Source organism: Elephas maximus, chromosome 23 (genome assembly GCF_024166365.1).
Source record: "Elephas maximus indicus isolate mEleMax1 chromosome 23, mEleMax1 primary haplotype, whole genome shotgun sequence".
NCBI classification, from domain to species: domain Eukaryota; kingdom Metazoa; phylum Chordata; class Mammalia; order Proboscidea; family Elephantidae; genus Elephas; species Elephas maximus.
In genome coordinates this window covers 60,264,765-60,286,012 of record NC_064841.1, presented here as the reverse complement: position 1 = coordinate 60,286,012, position 21,248 = coordinate 60,264,765, and the positions used below count along the sequence as shown (strand labels likewise).

At 41.6% G+C, this 21,248-nt stretch overlaps 1 protein-coding gene across 4 annotated transcripts in view; it reads left to right on the top strand.

Moving 5' to 3' along the window:
- FLT3 (fms related receptor tyrosine kinase 3) overlaps nucleotides 1-13,648 on the top strand; it is a 107,828-nt gene extending 94,180 nt beyond the window's left edge. For all 4 annotated transcript variants that reach the window (XM_049867473.1, XM_049867472.1, XM_049867476.1 and 1 more), the window contains one exon: nucleotides 13,127-13,648. In XM_049867473.1, coding sequence (XP_049723430.1) covers nucleotides 13,127-13,249 — 123 coding nt within the window. In that variant the 3' untranslated portion in view covers nucleotides 13,250-13,648. The remainder of the gene's footprint in view (nucleotides 1-13,126) is intronic.
- Nucleotides 13,649-21,248: the final 7,600 nt, after the last annotated feature.

Here is a 21,248-nt window from a genome sequence, read left to right as displayed (position 1 = left end):
GTAAGTTCAAACCAACAGCCTTTCAGTTAGCAGCTGAGTTGCGCCATCAAGGCTCCACAAGGACTCCTTATGTAGCAGCATAGGGCTTTGTGAAGTGTTTGTATAAAGGAAAGTGGTAATTCAAAATACCCTGTGATGGCTTCCTAAGAACCAAAGGTTGCCCTTTAAAAGTTATATAGCCCACAAGAACCATTGCCTCTTCTAGCTGAGACCAGAAGAACTAGATGGTGCCTGGCTACCACTACCAACTGTTCTGATCAGGTACACAATAGAAGGTCTTGGATAGAATGGGAGAAAAATGTAGAACAAAACTCAAATTCCTGGAAAAGGCCAGACTTAATGGACAGGAGAGACTAGAGGAATCCCTGAGACTATCATCCTAACTACCCTTTAAACTTGGAACTGAAGCTACTCCTGGTGGTCACCTTTCATCAAAATAAAACATTGGCTTATAAAGTAAACAACATCACCTGTGAATATTGTTCTGCCTTAAATTAATCAACGGTATAAGACCAAATGGTCAACATTTACCTTAAAACAAAGATGAGAAACTAAGAGCGGGCAGGGAAGCTAGATTAACAGAAACGGAACAAAAATAATGGAAATAGAATGTCTACACAGTGTGAAAAATGTAACCAATTCATGGAACAAGTTGTATAAAAATGGTTAAATGAGAACATAACCTGCTATGTAAGCTTTCACCTAAAACGCAATTAAAAAAATTAAAAAATGTATAGAGTGAGAAATAGTTATTGATAAGTGTTTTTAGAAGAAATGGCGTTTTCCAAAGATTTCCATAAATCAAGAACTCTTAAGTGTCCCAGGCGTGCAGCACTAGATAACAAAACAAAATTTACTCTCCGATCTCCAGAAGCTACTGTCCTCTCCTGATTCAACATGGTGCTTGAATATAGAACAATTACACAAAACAATTGGTATAGTGGAAAGAGCATTGACTTAGAATCATGAGAGTCAAATGCCAGCTCTGCCTCCTAATAGCTGTGCCAGTTATGGCAAGGCACTTTACTTCTCTGGGCCTCAGTTTTATCACCTGTAAAATGGGTTGCTAAGGGACCTCAAGATTCTCGGTACCTTGGGGTCACTTTGCAGACTCTTCCCCCGCCACCACCACCTGGTGTACTGAAAAGAGCTATCCCAGATGAGATGAACAAAGGATGGGATCTTGAAATCCCAGTAGCTAGCTTCAAATGTTGGCTCCATCATGTACTTGTTATATGACTTGAGTGAGTCACTTGATCTCTTTTGGGTCTCAGTTTTCTTATATGAAATATTGGATTAACAAATCATACTTTATGGGGTTGTAGGAAAGAGTGGATGAGATGATGTATGTGAAAAGGCTTAGCATGTACTGGGCACTTAGTATCTACTCGATACATATTAGTTAAATATGAACCTGATTCCATAAATGTCTCTTCTCCTTTCTAAAGTCTTTTTTTTTTTTACAATATTTTATTGTGTTTTCAATGACGGTTTACACAGCAGTTTTGGTTCCCATTCAACAATTTCTACATAAGTTGTTCAGTGATATTCAGTGACAATGCGTGAACGTTCTCATTATTTCCATTCTGGTTGTTCTATTTACATTAATCTAGTTTCCCTGCCTGTCTTAGTTATCTAGTGCTGCTGTAACAGAAATACCACAAGCGGATGCCTTTAACAAAGAGAAATTTATTTCTTCACAGTAAAGTAGTCTAATAGTCCAAATTCAGGGTGTCAGCTCTAGGGGAAGGCTTTCTCTCTCTGTTGGCCTTCTCATCAATCTTCCCTTGGACTAGGAGTTTCTCTACGCAGGAACCCATGGTCCAAAGGACATGCTCTGCTCCTGGCACTGCTTTCTTGGTGGTATGAGGTCCCCCACTCTCTGCTTCCTTCTCTTTCCTTTTATTTCTTGTAAGATAAAAGGTGGTGCAGGCCACACCCAGGGAAACTCCCTTTACATTGGATCAGGGATGTGACCTTAGTAAGGGTGTTACAGTCCCGCCCTAATCCTCTTTAACTTAAAATTACAATCACAAAATGGAGGACAAGCACACAATACTGGGAATCGTGGCCCAGCCAAATTGATACACACATTTTTGAGGGAACATGATTCAATCCATGACATTGTCCTCTTACATTCTCATTTTTGTTTTAAAGTAATTGCTGAATGCTTGGTTTCTTAGAAGAGATTTTTAAAAAAGGAACACTGTGCTTAAACACGTGATGTTCATTATTTTTTGAGTCAATTTATTATTTAGCTATAAGGTGACCTCAGGAGTTAGTTTTGGTTCAAGATTTGAAGAGTGTCTCAGGGCAGTAGTCTCAGGGAGTCCTCTAATCTCAACTGGTCCAGTAATTCTGAAATTTTTAAGAATTTGAAGTTCTGGTCCACATTTTTCTCCCATTCTATCAGGGTCTATCTATTGCGGCCCTGATGAGAACAGTAGGTAGTTGTAACTGGGCACCATCTAGTCTCAGAGTAGATAAGCCCGTGGTTCATGCAGGCTGCTAGTCCTGTAGACAACATTCTTCTCTGGGGCTTTGGTTTCCTTCTTTCTTTTTTGCACCAGATGAGTAGACCCCTTTCTAAACTCCTGAGAGCCCATTTTCAGTTCTGTATTCTCTCCATGGACCTGGGTAGATGGTGTGTGTCCTGTCCTCCTGTTTTGATTTTTTTTTTTTTTTTTGGATCACATAGGAAAATGCAGTTAATGTCAGGGAATTAGGTCAAAAAGATTGGGGGGATAAAAAGCCTCCAAAGGACTTAACAGTCTATTGGACAGAGGGTGCTATAAGATAAACTGAAAGAAGAGCTATAGAAAGAAGAAATGAACCGCTGGAGTATAGCAAAAGGATAGATTAACTACTACCTGGGCTATCGGATGTGGGTTCACAGAGGAGGTGTCCTTGGAGCTAGGCTGTGAAGAATGGGTAGCATTTTGGCTTTTGGAAAATGGGTGCGTGAGGAGGGTGTTCCAGGCTGAATGAGTAATATGAACAAAGGTACAAAGTTGGAAAAGTAGAATGGAAGATAAATGGATATGGCTGATGTACAGAGTGGGTGGGAGTATATGAAGGAAAACAAGACTGTAAAAGTAGCATAGATGTGGCTCAGTGGTGGAATTTCTCATCTTCCATGCGAGAGACCTGGAGTCAGTTCTCAGCCAGTGCGCCTCATACACAGCCACCACCCGTCTGTCGGTGGAGCCTTTGTGTTGCTATGATGTGGAACAGGTTACAGCACAGCTTTCAGACTGATACAAACTAGGAAGAAAGGCCTGGCAACCTACTTCTGAGATTAGTCCAAGAAAACCCTATGGATCACAACTTAGTTCCTTTGTGCGTGGGGGCCCCCATGAGCCAGGGGCCAACTGGACAGCAGCTGACAACAAAGGCAGTGTAACCATGGAGGAGGGTCCTCTGCTGCTGAAGAACCTCCTGGTTCTGTTCGGGAGCACCTTGGTCTTGGGGTAAAGTGAGGCTCTCCTTTCATGTCCCCATACCTACCGGGTGTCCAAATTTCCTACTCTCTATTGAGGGGGTCTTTTTTTTTTTTTTTTTTGAGGGGGTCTTAGGAGACCTGATGGAGCAGTGGTTAAGCACTCAGCTGTTAACCGAAAGGTCAACGTTTCGAACCCACCATCCACTCTGTGGGAGAAAGACGTGGCAGTCTGCTTCCATAAAGATTAAAAAAACAAAAACTGTTGGCTTCAAGTTGATTCCAACTTATAGTTACTCTATAGGACAGAGTAGAACTTGCCCTGTAGGGGTTCCAAGGCTGTAAATCTTTATGGAAGCAGATTGCCACCTCATTCTCCCACAGAGAAAGATAGTGGATTTGAGCTGCTAACCTTTTGGTTAGCAGTTGAGCGCCTACCCACTGTGCCACCAGGGCTCCTTCTTATAGGGCTATACAGAGTACCCCTTGACCCTTCTGGATGGAAGGTTGTTTTCCCTACCAGTGTCACAGACAGCACACAGTAGCTCCTTTAAGTGAGTTAGAAAATGGCACCCCTCTGGGTGGGGTGCATATAAAGAGGAACTCCCTACACCTGGCTGATAGAGCACTGCTCCAGGCTAAAGGCCTGTGGAGCAGAGCACAGATTGGGCTTCAGCCCCCACGTGTCTGTGTTGCTGGGCAGTTTTGTACAAAGCACGTTCTACACAACCAGGCCAGGCAGCCTGCCTATTATGAGCAAAAAGTTCTTTCTCCAGGCTGTCCTTTTTCCTCTGTTGAAGTTGCTACCCCATCTTTTCTCCTCAGCACACTCATCCCTTGAATAGGAAGAACTGGCCTTGCCAGCATGCCTGGAGTAATTTTCTCTGGTTCTTTTTTTTTTTTTGTAATATTTTATTGTGTTTTTGGTGAAAGTTTACACAACAAATTCGGTTCCCATTTAACAATTTCTACACAGATTACTCAGTGACATTGGTTACATTTTTCACAATGTGTCATCATTCCCATTCATTCCATGTTGGTTGTACCATTTCTAGTACTGTTGTTTCCCTGTCCCCTTACCTTCTCATTTTTGCTTTAATCGTTGACCATTTGGTCTTATATAGATGATTTTTTAAAGGAGCGTAGTACACATAAGTGATATTCTTTATTTTACGAGTCAGTCTGTTATTTAGCTAAAAGGTGACCTTGGAATAATTTCAGGTCAAGGTTTAAAGAGTATCTCGGGGTGATAGTCTCAGGGAGTCCTTTAGTCTCAACGGGTCCAGTAAATCTGGACTTTTTGAGATTTTGAGTTCTATTCCACATTTTTTTCCCATTCTACCATGATCCATCTATTGGGGCCCTGATCAGGGTTGGTAGTGGTAGCTGGGCACCCTCTGGTTCTTACATTGATGGTTTTATACAGTCTTTGTTTCTGCTTCATCGTGGACTGTTGTTGTTCGTTGCCATTAGGTTAGCCCCTGACTCATAGCAGCCCCTTGTACGATGGAACAAAATGCTGTGTAGTCCTTTGCCATCCCCATAATCAGTTGTGGATCAGACTGTTGTGAGCCATAGGGTTTTCATTTTTGGAAGTAGATCACCAGGCCTTTCTTCCTAGTCTGTCTTAGCCTGGAAGGTCCACTGAAACGTGTTCTGCATCACAGTAACATACAAGGCGTCACCGACAGATGGCTGGTGGCTGCGTATGAGGTGTGTTGGCTGGGAATCGAACTTGGGTCTCCTGCACGGAAGGTGAGAATTCTACCTGTCTTAGGCTGGATTCTCTAGAGAAACAAAACCTGTAAAGCTATAAATATGTATAGAAATTTATACCAAGGAAATGGCTCACGCAGTTGTAGAAGCTGGAATGTCCCAAGTCTGTGGGTCAGGATAGAGGCTTCTCCTGATTCACACAGCTGCAGTGGCTGGCAAACCCAAGATCGGGAGGTCAGAGAGCAGGGCTCTTGCTCAGAGGCTGCAAAAATCAATGAATCCCAAGATCAGCAGGCAAGACCTCAGATAAGCCACTAGCCCAAGTCCCAAGAACCGGAGGTTAGATGAACAGGAGCCAGCTGCAGGATCCAGCACAAGCAAAAAGCCCCCAAGCCTTGCCAGAATGTCCACTTATATTCGATGCTGGCCACACGCCCAAGAAAACTCCCTTTCAACTGATTGGCTACTCACAGCAAAACCCATCATGGGAGTGATCACATATCAAATCTCAACAGGGAAGTGATCACATTATAGACTGCCAAAACACTGAGAATTGTGGTCCAGCCAAGTTAACACACAATCCTTTTTTTTTTATGCTTTAAGTGAAAGTTTACAAATCAAGTCAGTCTCTCATACAAAAACTTATACACACCTCGTTATGTACTCTTAGCTTCTTTCCCTCTAATGAGACAGCACACTCCTCTTTCCAGCCTGTATTCCCTGTGACCATTCAACCATTTCCTGTCCCCCTCTGCCTTCTCATCTCTCCTCCAGACAGGAGCTGTCCACATAGTCTCATGTGACCCACAATCTTAACCATCACATTACCGCTGACCCACCACTGCTTCATTTCATGGTAGATGTTGTTGCTGTTGTTATTAGGTGCCATCAAGTTGGTTCTAACTCATAGTGACCGTATGTACAGCAGAACAAAACACTGTGCAGTCCTGCGCCATCCTCACAATCATTGCTACGCTTGAGCCCATCATTGCAGCCAGTGTGTCAGTCCATCTCATTGAGGTTCTCCCTCTCTTTCGCTGACCCCCTACTTATGGACTAAGGAAGGAAAAATGACCCTCAGAGAACAAGTGAGAGAGGAAAAGGACTACATAGAGAAAACATAGGTTAATAATACTAGATATAACCCAACCCCAAGAGTACAGGGTTAGATCAGGGAGATAGTTGAATAACATGCTAAGGCATTATTTGGACAATGGGGAACAAATGAAGATTTTGGAGATGAAAAAACATGCTTCAATCTTTGTCTTTAAGATCCAGATCAAATATTCTGTCTCCGCAAAGCCTCCCCAACTTCCCTAGTTAGAAGTTTCCTTCTTCTGAATTCCTATAACACTTCATATATAAATCTACATGAGACATGTATCATATTGTGTTATGATTATGCTTATGGGTCTGTCTTTCCTATACCTAGACATGATGTCCTGCTCATCTTTGTGTCACCTAATGTAGTGCTTGTCCTGTAGCAGGGGGACACGAGCTGTGTACTAAGTCAGTAAATGACTATCAGTGTGGAAGTAGGCAGAGACCACAGCTGTTTTGTTCACCATTACATGCCCAGCTCCTATTGTAAAGTTTAGCACAAAGAAGGTGATCAACAAGTACTCCTGGAAGGAAGGCAGGGAAGACAGCATAAAAGTGAGTGTAGAGGCTTTAGAGAGGGGCGTCTGGGGTCTTAAACCCTAGCGAGTGGCCATCTAAGATGCATCAATTGGTCTCAACCCACCTGGAGTAAGGAATAATGAAGAACACCAAAGACACAAGGTAATTATGAGCCTAAGAGACCGAAAGGACCACATAAACCAGAGACTACATCAGCCTGAGACCAGAAGAACTAGATGGTGCCCAGCCACAACCAATGACTGCCCTGACAGGGAACTCAATAGAGAAACCCTGAGGGAACAGGAGAGCAGTGGGATGGAGACCCCAAATTCTCATAAAAAGACCAGACTTAATGGTCAGACTGGGACTGGAGGGACCCCAGAGGCCATGGTCCCCAGACCTTCTGTTAGCCTGGAACAGGAACCATTCCCAAAGCCAGCTCTTCAGACAGGGATTGGCCTGGAATATGGGATGGAAAATGATACTGGTGAGAAACGAGCTTCTTGGATCAAGTGGACACATGAGACTGTGTTGGCATCTCCTGTCTGGAGGGGGGATAAGAGGGCAGAGGTGGCCAGAAGCTGGCCGAATGGACATGAGGAGAGAGAGTGGAAGGAAGAACTGTGCTTGCTGTCTCACTGGAGGGAGAGCAATTAGGAGTGTATGGCAAGGTATATGTAAATTTTTATGACAGACTGACCTGATTTGTAAACTTTCACTTAAAGCACAATAAAAATTAATTAAAACAAAAAAAAGTAAGTGTAGAGGAGCAGGCGCAGAATATCGAAGGTAAGGACATCTGTTAAGAGGCGACTGCAGCAGTCCAAGTGAGCAAAGATGGGGCATTGAGCTACAGCAGTGGCAGTGGGGATGATGGCAGGGAAGGGACATGTATATACCTCCTTTTTCAAGAACATGGACGGAACTCATAGCATCATCTCCCCCCTCATACCAACCCCTATATATTTTAGGATATATATATTTTTATATGTAATTATTATATATATGTACATATATATTTTCCTTTTTTAAAAAAAAATAAGTGAGGGCATAATTGACTTCAATTATGGAGTAGAGCCAGACTGCTCTGTTCAAATCCAAACTCTGCTACATACTGTGTTAAAAAAAAAAATTTTTTTTTTTTAATACCTTAGGCAAATTAATTAACCTCTCAAATGACTTATCTGAAAAAATAGAACCTACCATCTATTTGGAGTCCCTGCGTGGTACAAATGGTTAACATACTTGGCTGTTAATCAAAAGACTGGATTTTCAAATCCACTGAGGAGCTCGAACTTTAAGACTGGATGGAAGAGAGAGAGACCACAACAGAAGAGGCTTGTAAAAGATCGAGGGAAAGTGTAGTCACAGAGGGGCAGGAAGAGGCCCAGTGGGGGCCTGGAGGAGTTCTACAGTGGGAGCAGCTACATTGTGAAATAAACATAAGATTAAATATGGGTGTTAAAGGTGTAAGGATAACTACTAGTAAAATAGAAATATGATCTATAACTTCTGAATCAGTATAGAAAGAATGGACCTTAGAAAACATTTTCTAACAGAAGGGAGAAGATGCAAAAGAAAGAAACAAGGAGAATTCATGGAAATAGAAAACACAAATGGCAAGAATTTGTAAACTCACTTATTAAAAGAAAGAGAATTTCAGAACACAGAAGATTGTTCTCATACAGGCCACATTTACTGACCTCAGTACAGTGAAACTGAGAAATCACCGACAGCAAGAAGTCCCCAAATTCACACACCAGAAATTAAAATCATGCTTCTTAAAGGGGTCTTTGGTTAAAGAAAAAAAAAGAAGACAGAGGCGGAGGAGGGAAAAAAGAAGTAGGGGGCAGCCGACAATAATTCCTTTGGTGACCCCTTGTGTTTCCGAGTAGAACTGTGCTCCACAGGGTTTTCAGTGGCTGATTTTTCTAACGTAGATCACCAGGTCCTTCTTCCGAGGCACTCTGAGTGGACTCAAACCTCTGGGCAGACTCAAACCTCCAACCTTTCAGTTAGCAGCCTAGCACTTAACTGTTATGCAACCAGGGCTCTTTAATAAACAGGTGGGTTCTGTTATTATCTAGGAGGAGGAGGAAGAGAAAAAATAAAAATGGATGTTGCCTATAAAACCTGTGGAAGTTGGCCAAATTTATAATTCCAAATTTATTTATTAGGAAAAAAAAAAAGGAAATGTGTGAGTATGCTTCCAACTCAAGATGTTAGGGGAAAAATACAGTAGAATGAGAAGGAAGAGGTGGAGAAGGAACAAAACGGAAGGAATTAATAGAGATAAAGACAGAATTAATGAAACAGGTCAGCAGCAACAACAAAGTAGTAGTGATAATCGAGAAAACCTAAAAGTTGGTTCTTTGAACTAATAATAGGTAGGTTGTTGTTATTAGGTGCCATCAAGTCAATTCCAGCTCATTGCGACCCCATGTGACAGAGTAGAACTGCCCCATGGGGTATTCTTGGCTGTAACCTTTACGGGAGCAGATCACCAGGTCTTTCTCCCATAGAGCAGCTGGGCGGGTTCAAACCACTGACATTTCAGCTGGCAGCTGAGCGCTGAAACACTGTGCTACCAGGGCTCCTTACAATAAATCCTTTACCAAAGTTTAATCCCTATAAATGCCAAGCTGACTTACCAAAGCACAGGCAAGGAGAGGAACACACGGCAAGGGCCTGGGATATCATACTAGGTAACTGAAGATTGCAAGTCATTGAGTTTTCCCTTCAGCACCAGTGGCCTCCAGCTCCTGCTTGGCTGTGAGAAGCAGTGTGGTACAATGGGCGTGAACACAGGGTCTTGCATCAGGCCGCCTGGTTTCGAAGCCAGGCTCTGCCTAGTAGCTAAGCAACCTTGGACCAGTGACTCAGACTCTCAGCTTGATTCCCTCTCTGTAGAGGAAGAATAAGGAGCCCTGGTGGCACAACGGTTAAGCACTCAGCTGCTAACTGAAAGGTTGGCAGTTCAAACCCACCCAGTGGCTCAGCGGGAGAAAAATCTGGCAACCTGCTCCCATAAAGATTACAACCTAGAAAACCCTATGGGACAGTTCTACTCTGTCACATGGGGTTGCAATGAGTCAGAATCAAAGCAATGACACCCAACAACAATAACACTTCCCTTGGCAACCCCTTGTGTTTCCGAGTAGAACTGTGCTCCTTAGGGTTTTCGATGGCTGATTTTTCTAAAGTAGATCACCAGGTCTTTCTTCCAAGGCACTCTGAGTGGACTCAAACCTCCAACCTTTCAGTTAGTAGTCCAGCACTTAATCATTATGCAACCAGGGCTCCTTAATAGATTAAAAAAAAAAAAAAAGTTGTTTTTTTTTTTAATAATAGATAGGTGGGTTCTATTATTACCTCTTTTGCAGAGGAGTCAGTCTCGGTTGACTTACAGAGAGGTTAAGTAATTTGCCTAAGGTAACACAGTAAGTAGCAGAAGTAGGATTTGAATAGAGCCTCGATGGCACTGGGTTTTTTAGTCTGGCTCTGCTCTATGCTGTTAACCACTATGGCGTAGCCCTCTCTAGTTTACTAATAATTTGTATTTTATTAATACAAATTAATATCAATAAAGTATACAAATATACTGCTAAAGCATACAAACTTTGAAGAGAATAAGAAAATAAGAGAAAACACAAATAAATATCTGAGATGAAAAGGAGAGCATAATAAGGATAGAGAAACCATTTAAAAAACTGTAAGAAAATCCTAGGTACATCTTTATGTTGATTGATACATTTGAAATCCTAGGGTTTCAAGTTTTTATAAGAGAATGTGTTCATGTATTACTTGTGCAATTAAAAAATTCATATAAAACTCATTTATAGAAGAGGAAAGGAAGACATTAAAAAGAGCAATGAAGCAGAACTAGACCCAGGAACTAATTGACTACGGGTTCGAGATTGAGGGATTGGAGATGGATCTGAAACTTGTAGATTGTGTGACTGGATGAATAGTATCATGTTACGTGAAATTGTAAACACAGGAAGAAAAGAAAGTTTGGAGGTCAAGTACCGTATAATGAATTTGTTGTGTACACGTAGGAGTATATACATATATATACTTGGAGTGTCGGTATTTATGTGACAGAGTTCATTACCAGTATCAGTTGCCATCCAGTTGATTCCTGCTCGTGGCAACCCCATGTATGTCAGAGCAGAACTGAGCTCCAGAGGGTTTTCAATGGCTGGGTTTTTTTGGAAGTAGGTCACCACGCCTTTCTTTTGAGGCACGTCTGGGTGGACTTGAACATCCAGACTTTCAGTTACCAGCTGATCACACCGCCCAGGGACCAGGGTTTACTAGATGGTTAGAAATTGAGTGTGAAAGATATATATGTTTAATTAAACAGCATCTAAGATGGTTAAGAAGCCCTGGTGGTGCAATGGTTAAGAGCTTGACTGTTAACCAAGAGGTCGGAAGTTTGAATCCACCAGCCACTCCTTGGAAACCCTGTGGGGCAGTTCTACTCTGTTCTATAGGGTCACTATGAGTTGGAATTGACTCGAAGGCAATGGGTTTGGTTTTTTAGTTTTGGCAAGATGGTTATGGTCATAACCAAATGCTATGTCTGCTTCAGAAAAGAAAAATTATGTATTAAGAGTTATAGCTTATCGTTACAGGCATGGGCAAGCTGTTATTGTGCAGCACTGGGTTCATCAGGATATATTTTTTCAGTTTTCTAGAAAGAAAAATTAAGATTAGGAGACAGTCCAGTCAGTTAACATTATAACTATCAAAAAACAAACTAACAAAAATAAAGCAAATAATAGAAGCAAGGGTGAGGGAAGGGAGGGAGTCCGTAGAATTTAAATAAACAAAAAATGCAGGATCCCTAAAACACAAAAAGTTCATATAAATCAATAATTTTTTTTTTTAAATGTATAGTCCCATATAAGAAAGCAAAGGAGAGAAACAGGCTATTGAAAATGAAGTACAAAGAGCCATTAAATATAGAAAGAAAAAAAATCAACTTTGCTTATAATAAAACATATGTAGGTAAGGGGACAAAGTGTGTTGCTTGTTAAAGGGGCAGGATGTAAAAATATTAATACCCACTGTTGGTAGGAGTCTGGAGAAAATTGTGCTCCCAGGAACAGTTGGGTAGGAGTAGAAACAAGCACAGCCTTTCTGGCTGTCTGGCAGAGTGCATCACAGTTCAGATGTATATTCTCTTTGATCCAAGACTTCCATGTCCTTCATTTACCCCAAGGACACAGTAGGTCAAGTGTACATATTTTGGCTTTATTCTATAACCAATCCACCAAAAGGTTAATTATGGTCCAACGGTACTGTGGAACCCTAGGCTGCCATTGAAAAGATGACATGTAGCCATCTTTAGTGAATAGTGAAAATGTGTCACATATGCAACATGTGAGCAATATAGTAACAACACACTGGTAATTCAAAAATAAGGCTCTAGAACAATATACAGGGCAGCGCTGGTTCAGAAAAAAAAAAAAAATTTTTTTTTTTTTTTGTTGGTTCAGAGGTTGAATTCTCACCTTCCATATAGAAGACCTGGGTTTGATTCCCAACCAGTACATCTCACGTGCAGCCACCACCTGTCAGTGGAGGCTTGCATGTTGCTATGACGCTGAACAGGTTTCAGCAGAGCTTTGAGACTAAGCTGCACTAGGAAGAAAAACCGGTGAGCTACCTCTGGAAATCAGCCCACGAAAACCCTCTGGATCAGAACAATCCAGTCCCATTGTCCATGAGATCACCGGGAGTCGGGGGCAGACTCAATGGCAGCTAACAACAACAACAACAGAACCTCTTGATGCAAAGTTGTGTGTGCCCAGCAGGACACCTATAAGGGTTGCTGTCTCTGGAGATTTCAGCTTTTTTTTATAATACCTTTCTCTATTGCTGAAATTATCTGTATGAATAAATATTACTTTTATAATCAAGGGGGGAGGGAAAGTACAGCTATTTTCATTTGGAAAAAAAAATGTAAAGCCACTGAACTTCCAACAAAAACCTCATGACTCGGTCCCCTGTATTAACTGCACGATGAACAGATCTCTTTTTGGGGTCTGTCTCTTTCATGGTTTCTCTGCATTGCTTTAGGGTTGCTACAATGACATTTGCTTCTCAAGGTAGAAAGAAGAATGAAATAAAATATTTTACTGTGACTTGGTTTCTCCATGAAGAAAAAGGGTCAAAATTGCTTTGTCAATTAATGTATAGACTACCCTCTAAGATCTATGCCTAATAAAAGGAATTTAAGTGTAACTTTTTTTTTTTTTAATTTAAATGATTTGCAACAGAGACACATAGCACTGAAGTCTTGAGCAGATGGTTACCAGTGTTCTGTCTCTTTCTCCTACCCAGATGTATCAGAACATGGATGGCCATACCTTGGAACATCCTTCCCTCTACCAACACAGGCGACCTTGCAGCCAAGAAATGAATTCAGGAGCACCCCTTCCACAGGCTCAGGCTGAAGATTCATAGAGAAAAACAAATTAGTCTTAAGGACTTCATGCCCTGCCTACCTTAAACAGGCTGTAGATTACCAAAACGAGGTTAAGTTCATCACTAAGAGAAAATATATTATCACCTGCTGCTTTGCTGGACTTTTCTCTAGGAGCTGTCTGTATTTACTCTTGTTTTCAAAGGGACTTTTGTAAAACCAAATCATCCTTGGCATAAGGCAGGAAGAGCTGATCATCAACTTCCTTGGAGCACCTCCCCCCAAAGGTCTTCTCGGGCTGGCTAGGTGAATATTGCGTACCGGAAGTCAAGTGTATTCTTGTAAATACATAAAACAAAAGCATTTTGCTAAGAAGCTAATATGATTTTCTAAATCTATGTTTTAAAACAATATGTAACTTTTTCAGCTATTTAGTGATATATTTTATGGATGGAAATAAAATTTCTTCTATAGAAATGTTTGTTAGTGAATTATTTCCATGGGATATTTAGGGCAATATGTAACTGGAGTTCATGAACCCACTGAAATGGTGTGTAATGTTTTGTTTGTGCATGTGTGTATGTGTTTCTGTTGAGAAGGTCCATTCTTTCATCAGATTCCTTAAAGTCTCTGGGACTGCCAGGCTAGGTTAAGAACAGCTGATTTCAAGTGTCTGTGTGCTTCTCTGGAGTATTCCTCCAAGAAAGTTTGCTCTTTGTCCTTTGTAGCTAGTTATTGTTGGTGCTTTCGTCAATTTCAGCTCATAGCTACCCCATGTGACAGAGGGTTTCCCAGACTGTAATCTTTCCAGGAGCAGATCACCAGGTCTTTTCTCTTGTGGAGCTGCTGGTGGGTTCGAACCACCGACCTTTCCATTAGTAGCTGAGCACTTAACAGGTGCACCATCAGGGCTCCTTCCTTTGAAGCTTAAAACTAAAAAACCCAAACCTGCTGCTGTAGTCTTTATGGAAACAGACTGCCACATCTCTTTCCTGTGGAGTGGCTGGTAGGTTCAAACCACTGACCTTTTGGTTAGCAGCTGAGTGCTTAACCACTGCACCACCAGGGATCCTCCTTTGAAGCTTCTCCTTAGGTGCCTTCGAGTCGGTTCTGACTCATAGCGACCCTATGTACAACAGAACAAATCGCTGCCCTGTCCTTTGCCATCCTCACAATCACTGTTATGCTTGAGTCCATCATTACAGCCACTGTGTCAATCCATCTCATGTAGGGTCTTCTTCTTTGCTGGCCCTCTAATTTACCAAGCTATGATGTCCTTCTCCAGGGACTGGTTCCTCCTGATAACATGTCCAGAATACATGAGATGAAGTCTCATCCTCACTTCCAAGGAGCTTTCTGGCTGTACTTCTTCCGAGACAAATTTGTTCGTTCTTCTGGCAGTCCATGGTATATTCAATATTCTCCACCAACACCGTAATTCAAAGGAGTCAATTCTTCTTCAGTCTTCCTTATTCATTGTCCAGATTCCACATGCATATGAGGTCACTGAAAATACGATGGCTTGGGTCAGGTGCACCTTAGCCCTCAAAGTGACTTCTTTGCTTTTTAACACTTTAAAGAGGTCTTTTTGCAGCAGTTTTGTCCAATGTAATATGTTGTTTGAAGCTCAGCTCCCTCCAAAAGATCATTCTTCACATCCCACAGACTTATAAGGCTTGGAATTGTCATTGTCCCCTGCGTGCCAGTTGTCATCAAAGATTGCCTTTTTCTGTCTGGGGTTTTAAACGCTAGCAAGTGGCCATCTAAGATGCATCAGTTGGTCTCAACCCACCTGGAATAAGGAAGAATGAAGAACACCAAAGACACAAGATAATTATGAGCCTAAGTGACAGAAAGGACCACATAAACCAGAGACTACATCAGCCTGAGACCAGAAGAAGTAGATGGTGCCTGGCCACAACCAATGACTGCCCTGACAGGGAACACAATAGAGAACCCCTGAGGGACCAGGAGAGCAGTGGGATGCAGACCCCAAATTCTCGTAAGAACACCAGACTTAATGGTCAAGCTGGGACTAAAAGCACCACAGAGGTCATAGTCCCCAGACCTTCTGTTAGTCCAAGACAGGAACCATTCCAGGGGCCAACTCTTCAGACAGGGATTGGACTGGAATATGGGATGGAAAATGATACTGGTGAAGAACGGGCTTCTTGGATCAAGTAGACACATGAGACTGTGTTGGTGTCTCCTGTCTGGAGGGTAAATGAGAGGGCAGAGGGGCCAGAAGCTGCCTGAATGGACACAAGGAGGGAGAGTGGAGGCAAGGAGTATGCTGTCTCATTAGGGGGAAAGCAACTAGGACTGTATACCAAGGTGTGTATAAATTTTTGTATGAGAGTCTGACTTGTAAACTTTCACTTAAAGCACAATAAAAATAAATAAATCTGTTGCTGCAGAGAAAAAAAAAGATTGCCTTTTTCCTTCTTTTTGTGCGCGCGTGCGCACGCGCACGCACTTTGGCTGAAAGTTTACAGCTCAAGTTAGTTTCTCATTCAAAAATTTATACACGTATTATTTTGTGACATTGGTTGCAATCCCCATAATGCTATAGCACTCTCCTCCTTTCTACCCCGGTTCCCTGTGTCCATTTGTCCCTTCCTGCCTTCTCATCTTGCTTTTGGGCAGGAGATGCCTGTTTGGTCTTGAATATTTGATTGAACTAAGAAGCACATTCCTCGTGTGTATTATTGTTTGTTTTATAGGCCTGTCTAATCTTTGTCTGAAAAGTGGGCTTCAGGAGTGGTTTCAGTTCTGAGTTAGCAGAGTTTTTAGGGGCCACAGCCTTGGGGGTTCCTCTAGTCACTGTCAGACCAGTAAGTCTGATCTCTTTTCATGAATTTGAACTTTGTTCTACAGTTTTCTCCAGTCTGTTCAGAACTCTTTGTTGTGATCCCTGTCAGAGCAGCCAGTGGTGGTAGCTGGGCACCATCTAGTTCTTCTGGGCTCAGGCTAGTGGAGGCTGTGGTTCATGTGGTCCATTAGTCCTTTGGATGAATATTTCCTTCTGTCTTTGGTTTTCTTCATTATCCTTTGATCTGGACAGGATGGGACCAATAGATGTATCTTAGATGGCCGCTTGGAAGCTTATAAGACCCCAGACACTACTCACCAAAGTAGGATGTAGAACATTTTCTTCATGAACTATGTTATGCCATTTGACCTAGATGTCCCCTGATACCGTGGTCTGCAGCCTTTGGCTCTAGTAGCTCAGTCCCTCAAGGTGTTGGGGTGTGTCTAGGAAACTTCTAAGTCTTTGCCTTGGTCAAGTTGTGCTGACTTCCCCTATATTGTGTGTTATCTTTCCCTTCACCAAAGTAAACATTTGTCTACTATCTAGTTAGTAATTTTCCCCCACTCCTTCTCTCCCTTGTACCCATCAAAGTTTTTTTTTTTCCCTTAAGTATTGATGGACATGTATCACTCTTCAGCTGGAAAGCTTTCAGGGGCTCCCCAGTGCCTATTACATAAAGCCAAATTCTCCTGCTAGCATTTAATGACAACCACGGCCTGTCCACCACATTTCTCAGTACTAGACTGTGTAAAACTGTTTCTCTAGCCGAAAACACCTACTCGTGTTCAGTGGTTATGTCCTAAGCATCCCCACCTCCAGCGTCCCTTTCCTTTACTCTCTATCTGGGATGCCAACCCCCTTCCTCTCTACCTATTTCAGTCCTGGTTTCATGAGCCCCTCGGTGGTGCAAATGGTAAACGCACCCAGCTGCTAACTGAAAGGTTGGAGGTTCAAGTCCCCTCAGAGTTACCTCAGAAAAAAAGCCTGGCAATCTACTTCAGAAAAATCAGCCCTTGGCAACCTTATGTTCTGATATATGTGAGATCACCATGGGTCAGAGTCAACTCGACAGCAACTGGTTGGTAGTTTCATGACCAGACTTAAGCTCTATCTTCTCCATCACGTCTTTCCCAGCTCCCCTGGCCTTTGGTGATGGCTTCTTCCATGGAAATCTTTTAAGGGCTTCTTGTCTATATCATCCAGTTGGCTGTTAACACAGTCTTCTTACTTGACGTTGTTGCTTACTGTCTTAAATAAATGGCCTACTTTTTTTTATTGGATTTTTAGAAATTTGAAAGCAGATATGATTTTTGCTAAGATGTGTGCCTGACTCTTAATTGTGTATACAGTCAAGATACAATAAATAAACATGTTCAATTATTTTTTGCCTACTCAAGTAAAAGCATAAAATATACCTGATGTTAAAAACTCCAATAGTTTTCATTTTTATTTATGTAATAGGTGAATTCTCCCTTCTTACATCTGAACTAAAACACTCCTTCAGAAGAACTGCTGCTAAAGATTGAGGTATATTTTTCCCAGCTTTAAAAAATATGTATGTTTATATTACTCATATTTGTACACACACATTTGTTTTTTACAGAGATGGGATTATACTAGCCATATTGCCAACTTGCTGCTTGTTCTTCATGATGTGTCAATATTTTCCCAAGTATATGTATATATGAAGCATGTGTTATATGCTAGGCATTGTGCTAAGAATGACATTTACTTTATCTCATTTAATCTTAATAAATATCTTATGAGGTGTGTCATGTATTGAATTGTGTCACCCAAAAATATCTGTCAACTTAGCTAGGCCATGATTCCAGTGTTATGTGATTGTCCACCATTTTGTCATCCGATATGATTTTCCTGTGTGTTGTAAATCCTGTCTCTACGATGTTGATGAGAAGAGATTACCAGCAGTTATGTTAATGAGGCAGGACTCAATCTACAAGATTAGGTTGTATCTTCAGTCAATCTCTTTTGACATATGCAAGAGAGAAGCAAGCAGAGAGACAGGGGGACCTCATACCACCAAGAAAGAAGCACTGGGAGCATAGCACATCTTTTAGACCCAGAATCCCTGCACTGAGAAGCTGATAGAGCAGAGGAAGATTGATGACAAGGACCTTTCCCCAGAGCTGACAGAGAGAGAAAGCCTTCCCCTGGAGCTGGCACCCTGAACTTGGACTCCTAGCCCCTCAGACTGTAAGAGACTAAGACAAGGTGAGTATTAAAATTATATCAATTTTTTATGAGGGAGTTGAATCTTAGATTAATAATTTGCCCTCTCAGAGCTCCTGTTAGCACTTAATTGGGTTCCAGTATTATTTTATTTATTATGTTTTAGAGATCCTGTTACTGTGATTAGGGTGTTTTGCTGGCCATCCAGTTCCTTTCTCATTTCTTTCCATAGCAGCATCCTTATTTGGGGGAATTACTTCTCCCTGTTGAGTGCAGTTTTGGTGGAATTTTAGTCAGGTGCTCTGCCTTCTAGGCAAGGAGAGTCTTTGACCAAGCGAAGCTGATAAGCTTTCTCTCTTGTTCTGGGGCTTTGAATCTTGAGTGGACTTAGGCATGGATGGAAAAATAGTTGGAGCTCAGCTGCTAATCAAAAGGTAGGCATTTCAAACCTACCAGCCAACCCACAGGAGAAAGATGTGGCAGTCTGCTTCCAAAGAGATTGTTGTTGTTTTTAGGTGCTGTCGAGTTGGTTCTGACTCATAGCGACCCCATGTAAAACAGAATGAAACATTGCCCGATCATGCACCATCCTCACAATTGTTATGCTTGAGGCCGTTGTTATAGCCACTGTGTCAACCCATCTTGTTGAGGATCTTGCTCTTTTGTGCTGACCCTCTACCAAGCATGATATCCTTCTCCAGGGATTGGTCCCTCCTGATAACACGTCCGAAGTACGTGAGACAAAGTCTTGCCATTCTTGCTTCTAAGGAGCATTCTGGCTGTACTTCTTCCCAGACAGATTTGTTTGTCCTTCTGACAGCCCACAGTATATTCAATATTCTTCAAAAAAATAATAATAATAACACCGGAAACATAAAACAAAAGATTATAGCCTTGGAAACCCTATGGGGCAGTTCTGCTCTGTTCCATAGGGTTGCTATGAGTTGGAATTGACTCAACAGCAATGAGTTTATAAGTTTTCAGTTTACACTCATGGATAATTCTTTATAAGAGCACTAAGCTCAAGGCAAGCGTTCTTTATTAATTGAGCTAAACTGTTGGTTAGTTTAATGATGGCTTCATGGGATAGTTTTGGTTTAAGGTTTAAGGGTTATTTCTGGGCGTTAGATTTGGAGGTTCCCCAGTCTCAATGGATGCAGTAATTCTGGTTTCCAGATGACCTTGAAGTTCTGTTCCATGCTTTCCCTCCTTTTGCTCAGGGTCCATCTATTAATACTTCCCCTTCTGATGCAGTAAGCCTGTATGTTTATCTCTGTTGCCTACAATCAGAGAACTATGACATAAACCTGGCCTAACTAGCAGGCTCCTCCACTGAAGTGGAATTTGACTATCAGTTCAATTTCGTCTGCTTTACATTCTCTAGAAAGTCCTCTCTGTTTTGGCCCGCTGTCAGGGATTAAATTATGTCCCCCCAAATATCTGTCAACTTGGCTAGGTCATGAGTCTCAGTATTGTATGATTGTCTACCATTTTGTCATCTGATATGATTTCCCTAAGTATTGTAAATCCTATCACTATAATGTAACGAGAGGGATTAGTGGCATGAGACCTACAAGATTAGATAGTGTCTTAAACCAGTCTCTTTTGAGATGTAAAAGAGAGAAGTGAACAGATTGATGGGGGAACCTCATACCACCAAGAAAGCAGCACCAAGTGCAGAGTGTGTCCTTTGGACCTGAGGTTCCCGCACTGAGATGCTCCTAGACCAGGGGAAGAGTGATGACAAGGACCTTCCCCTGGAGCCAACAGAGAGAAAAAGCCTTCCCCTGGAGCCAACACCCTGAATTCGGACTTCTACTGGACCCTGAGTGAATAAACTTCTCTCTGTTAACGCCATCCGCTTGTGGTATTTCTGTTATAGCAGCACTAGATGACTAAGATACCCACCAATGGTTTTCTTTCTAGCTTTCCAAGGCGATACTGATTTATTTTCATTTTTACATTCTTCCATTATCTAGGATTGGAGGAGGGAGCAGAATTGCAAAACATTTGGCAAACCCTCTTGAACTGCCTGTCAAAAAGATGTTTGTTGGTGATGTTGCTTTTGTCAGGTGCTGTGGAGTCAATTCCAACTCATGGAGACCCCATGTGACAGACTAGGCCTGCCCCATAGGGTTCCCTAGGCTGTAATCTTCACAGAATAAGAAAAAAAACAAAAGTGAATTAACATTTATAGAAATGTTCTCCTTTTTCTTCTGCCAAAGTGATTTTGGTCAAAATATGCACACATTCAGAAAAGTGCCTTCAATGTGAATGAAGTCAGACACATATGATAGTTTTATACCTGGGATCACCAATGGAGAACACCCCTTGTTGTATACAATATTAATGACACCAAAAGATGTGGTTTCCTTGAAAAATGAATATTCTCTTGTTTGTTCATTTTATAAAATGGTATCATACTCTATGTAAACTTCCAGACCCTGTTTTATTTATTTATTTTTTAAACAACATTATGGTTGTAAGAATCATCCATGGTGGAGTCCCTTCACTTCACTGAATATACAACAATTGCCACTGTTTATTCATCCTCATATTGATGACATTTGAATACTTTTTCGGGTTGGGTTGAGTAAGGGGTTCATAAGGGTTCATTATATTATTGTGTTTTACAACATAGCTTTTATATATACCAAGTATGATATTAAAAGGGTAATATTCTCTGTGGAATAATGGCGTTTAAAAACCTCTTAAACCAAAACCAAACCCATTGTCGTTGAGTTGATTCTGACTCAGAGTGATCCCATGTGTTACAGAATAGAACTGCTCCATAGGGTTTTCTTGGCCGTAAATTTTTTTAAGTGCTTCTAGTGTTAATATGTGTGTGTGTGTGTTTTAGGTGGGAAAGTTTACAGCGCAAAATAGTTTCTCATTCACAAATTTATACATAAATTGTTTTGTGACATTGGTTGCAATCCCCACAACATTGTCAGCACTCTCTTCATTTCCACGGGTACCCCCTGTTCGTTCATCCAGGTTTCCTGTCCTTTCCTGCCTTCTAATCTTTGCTTTTGGTT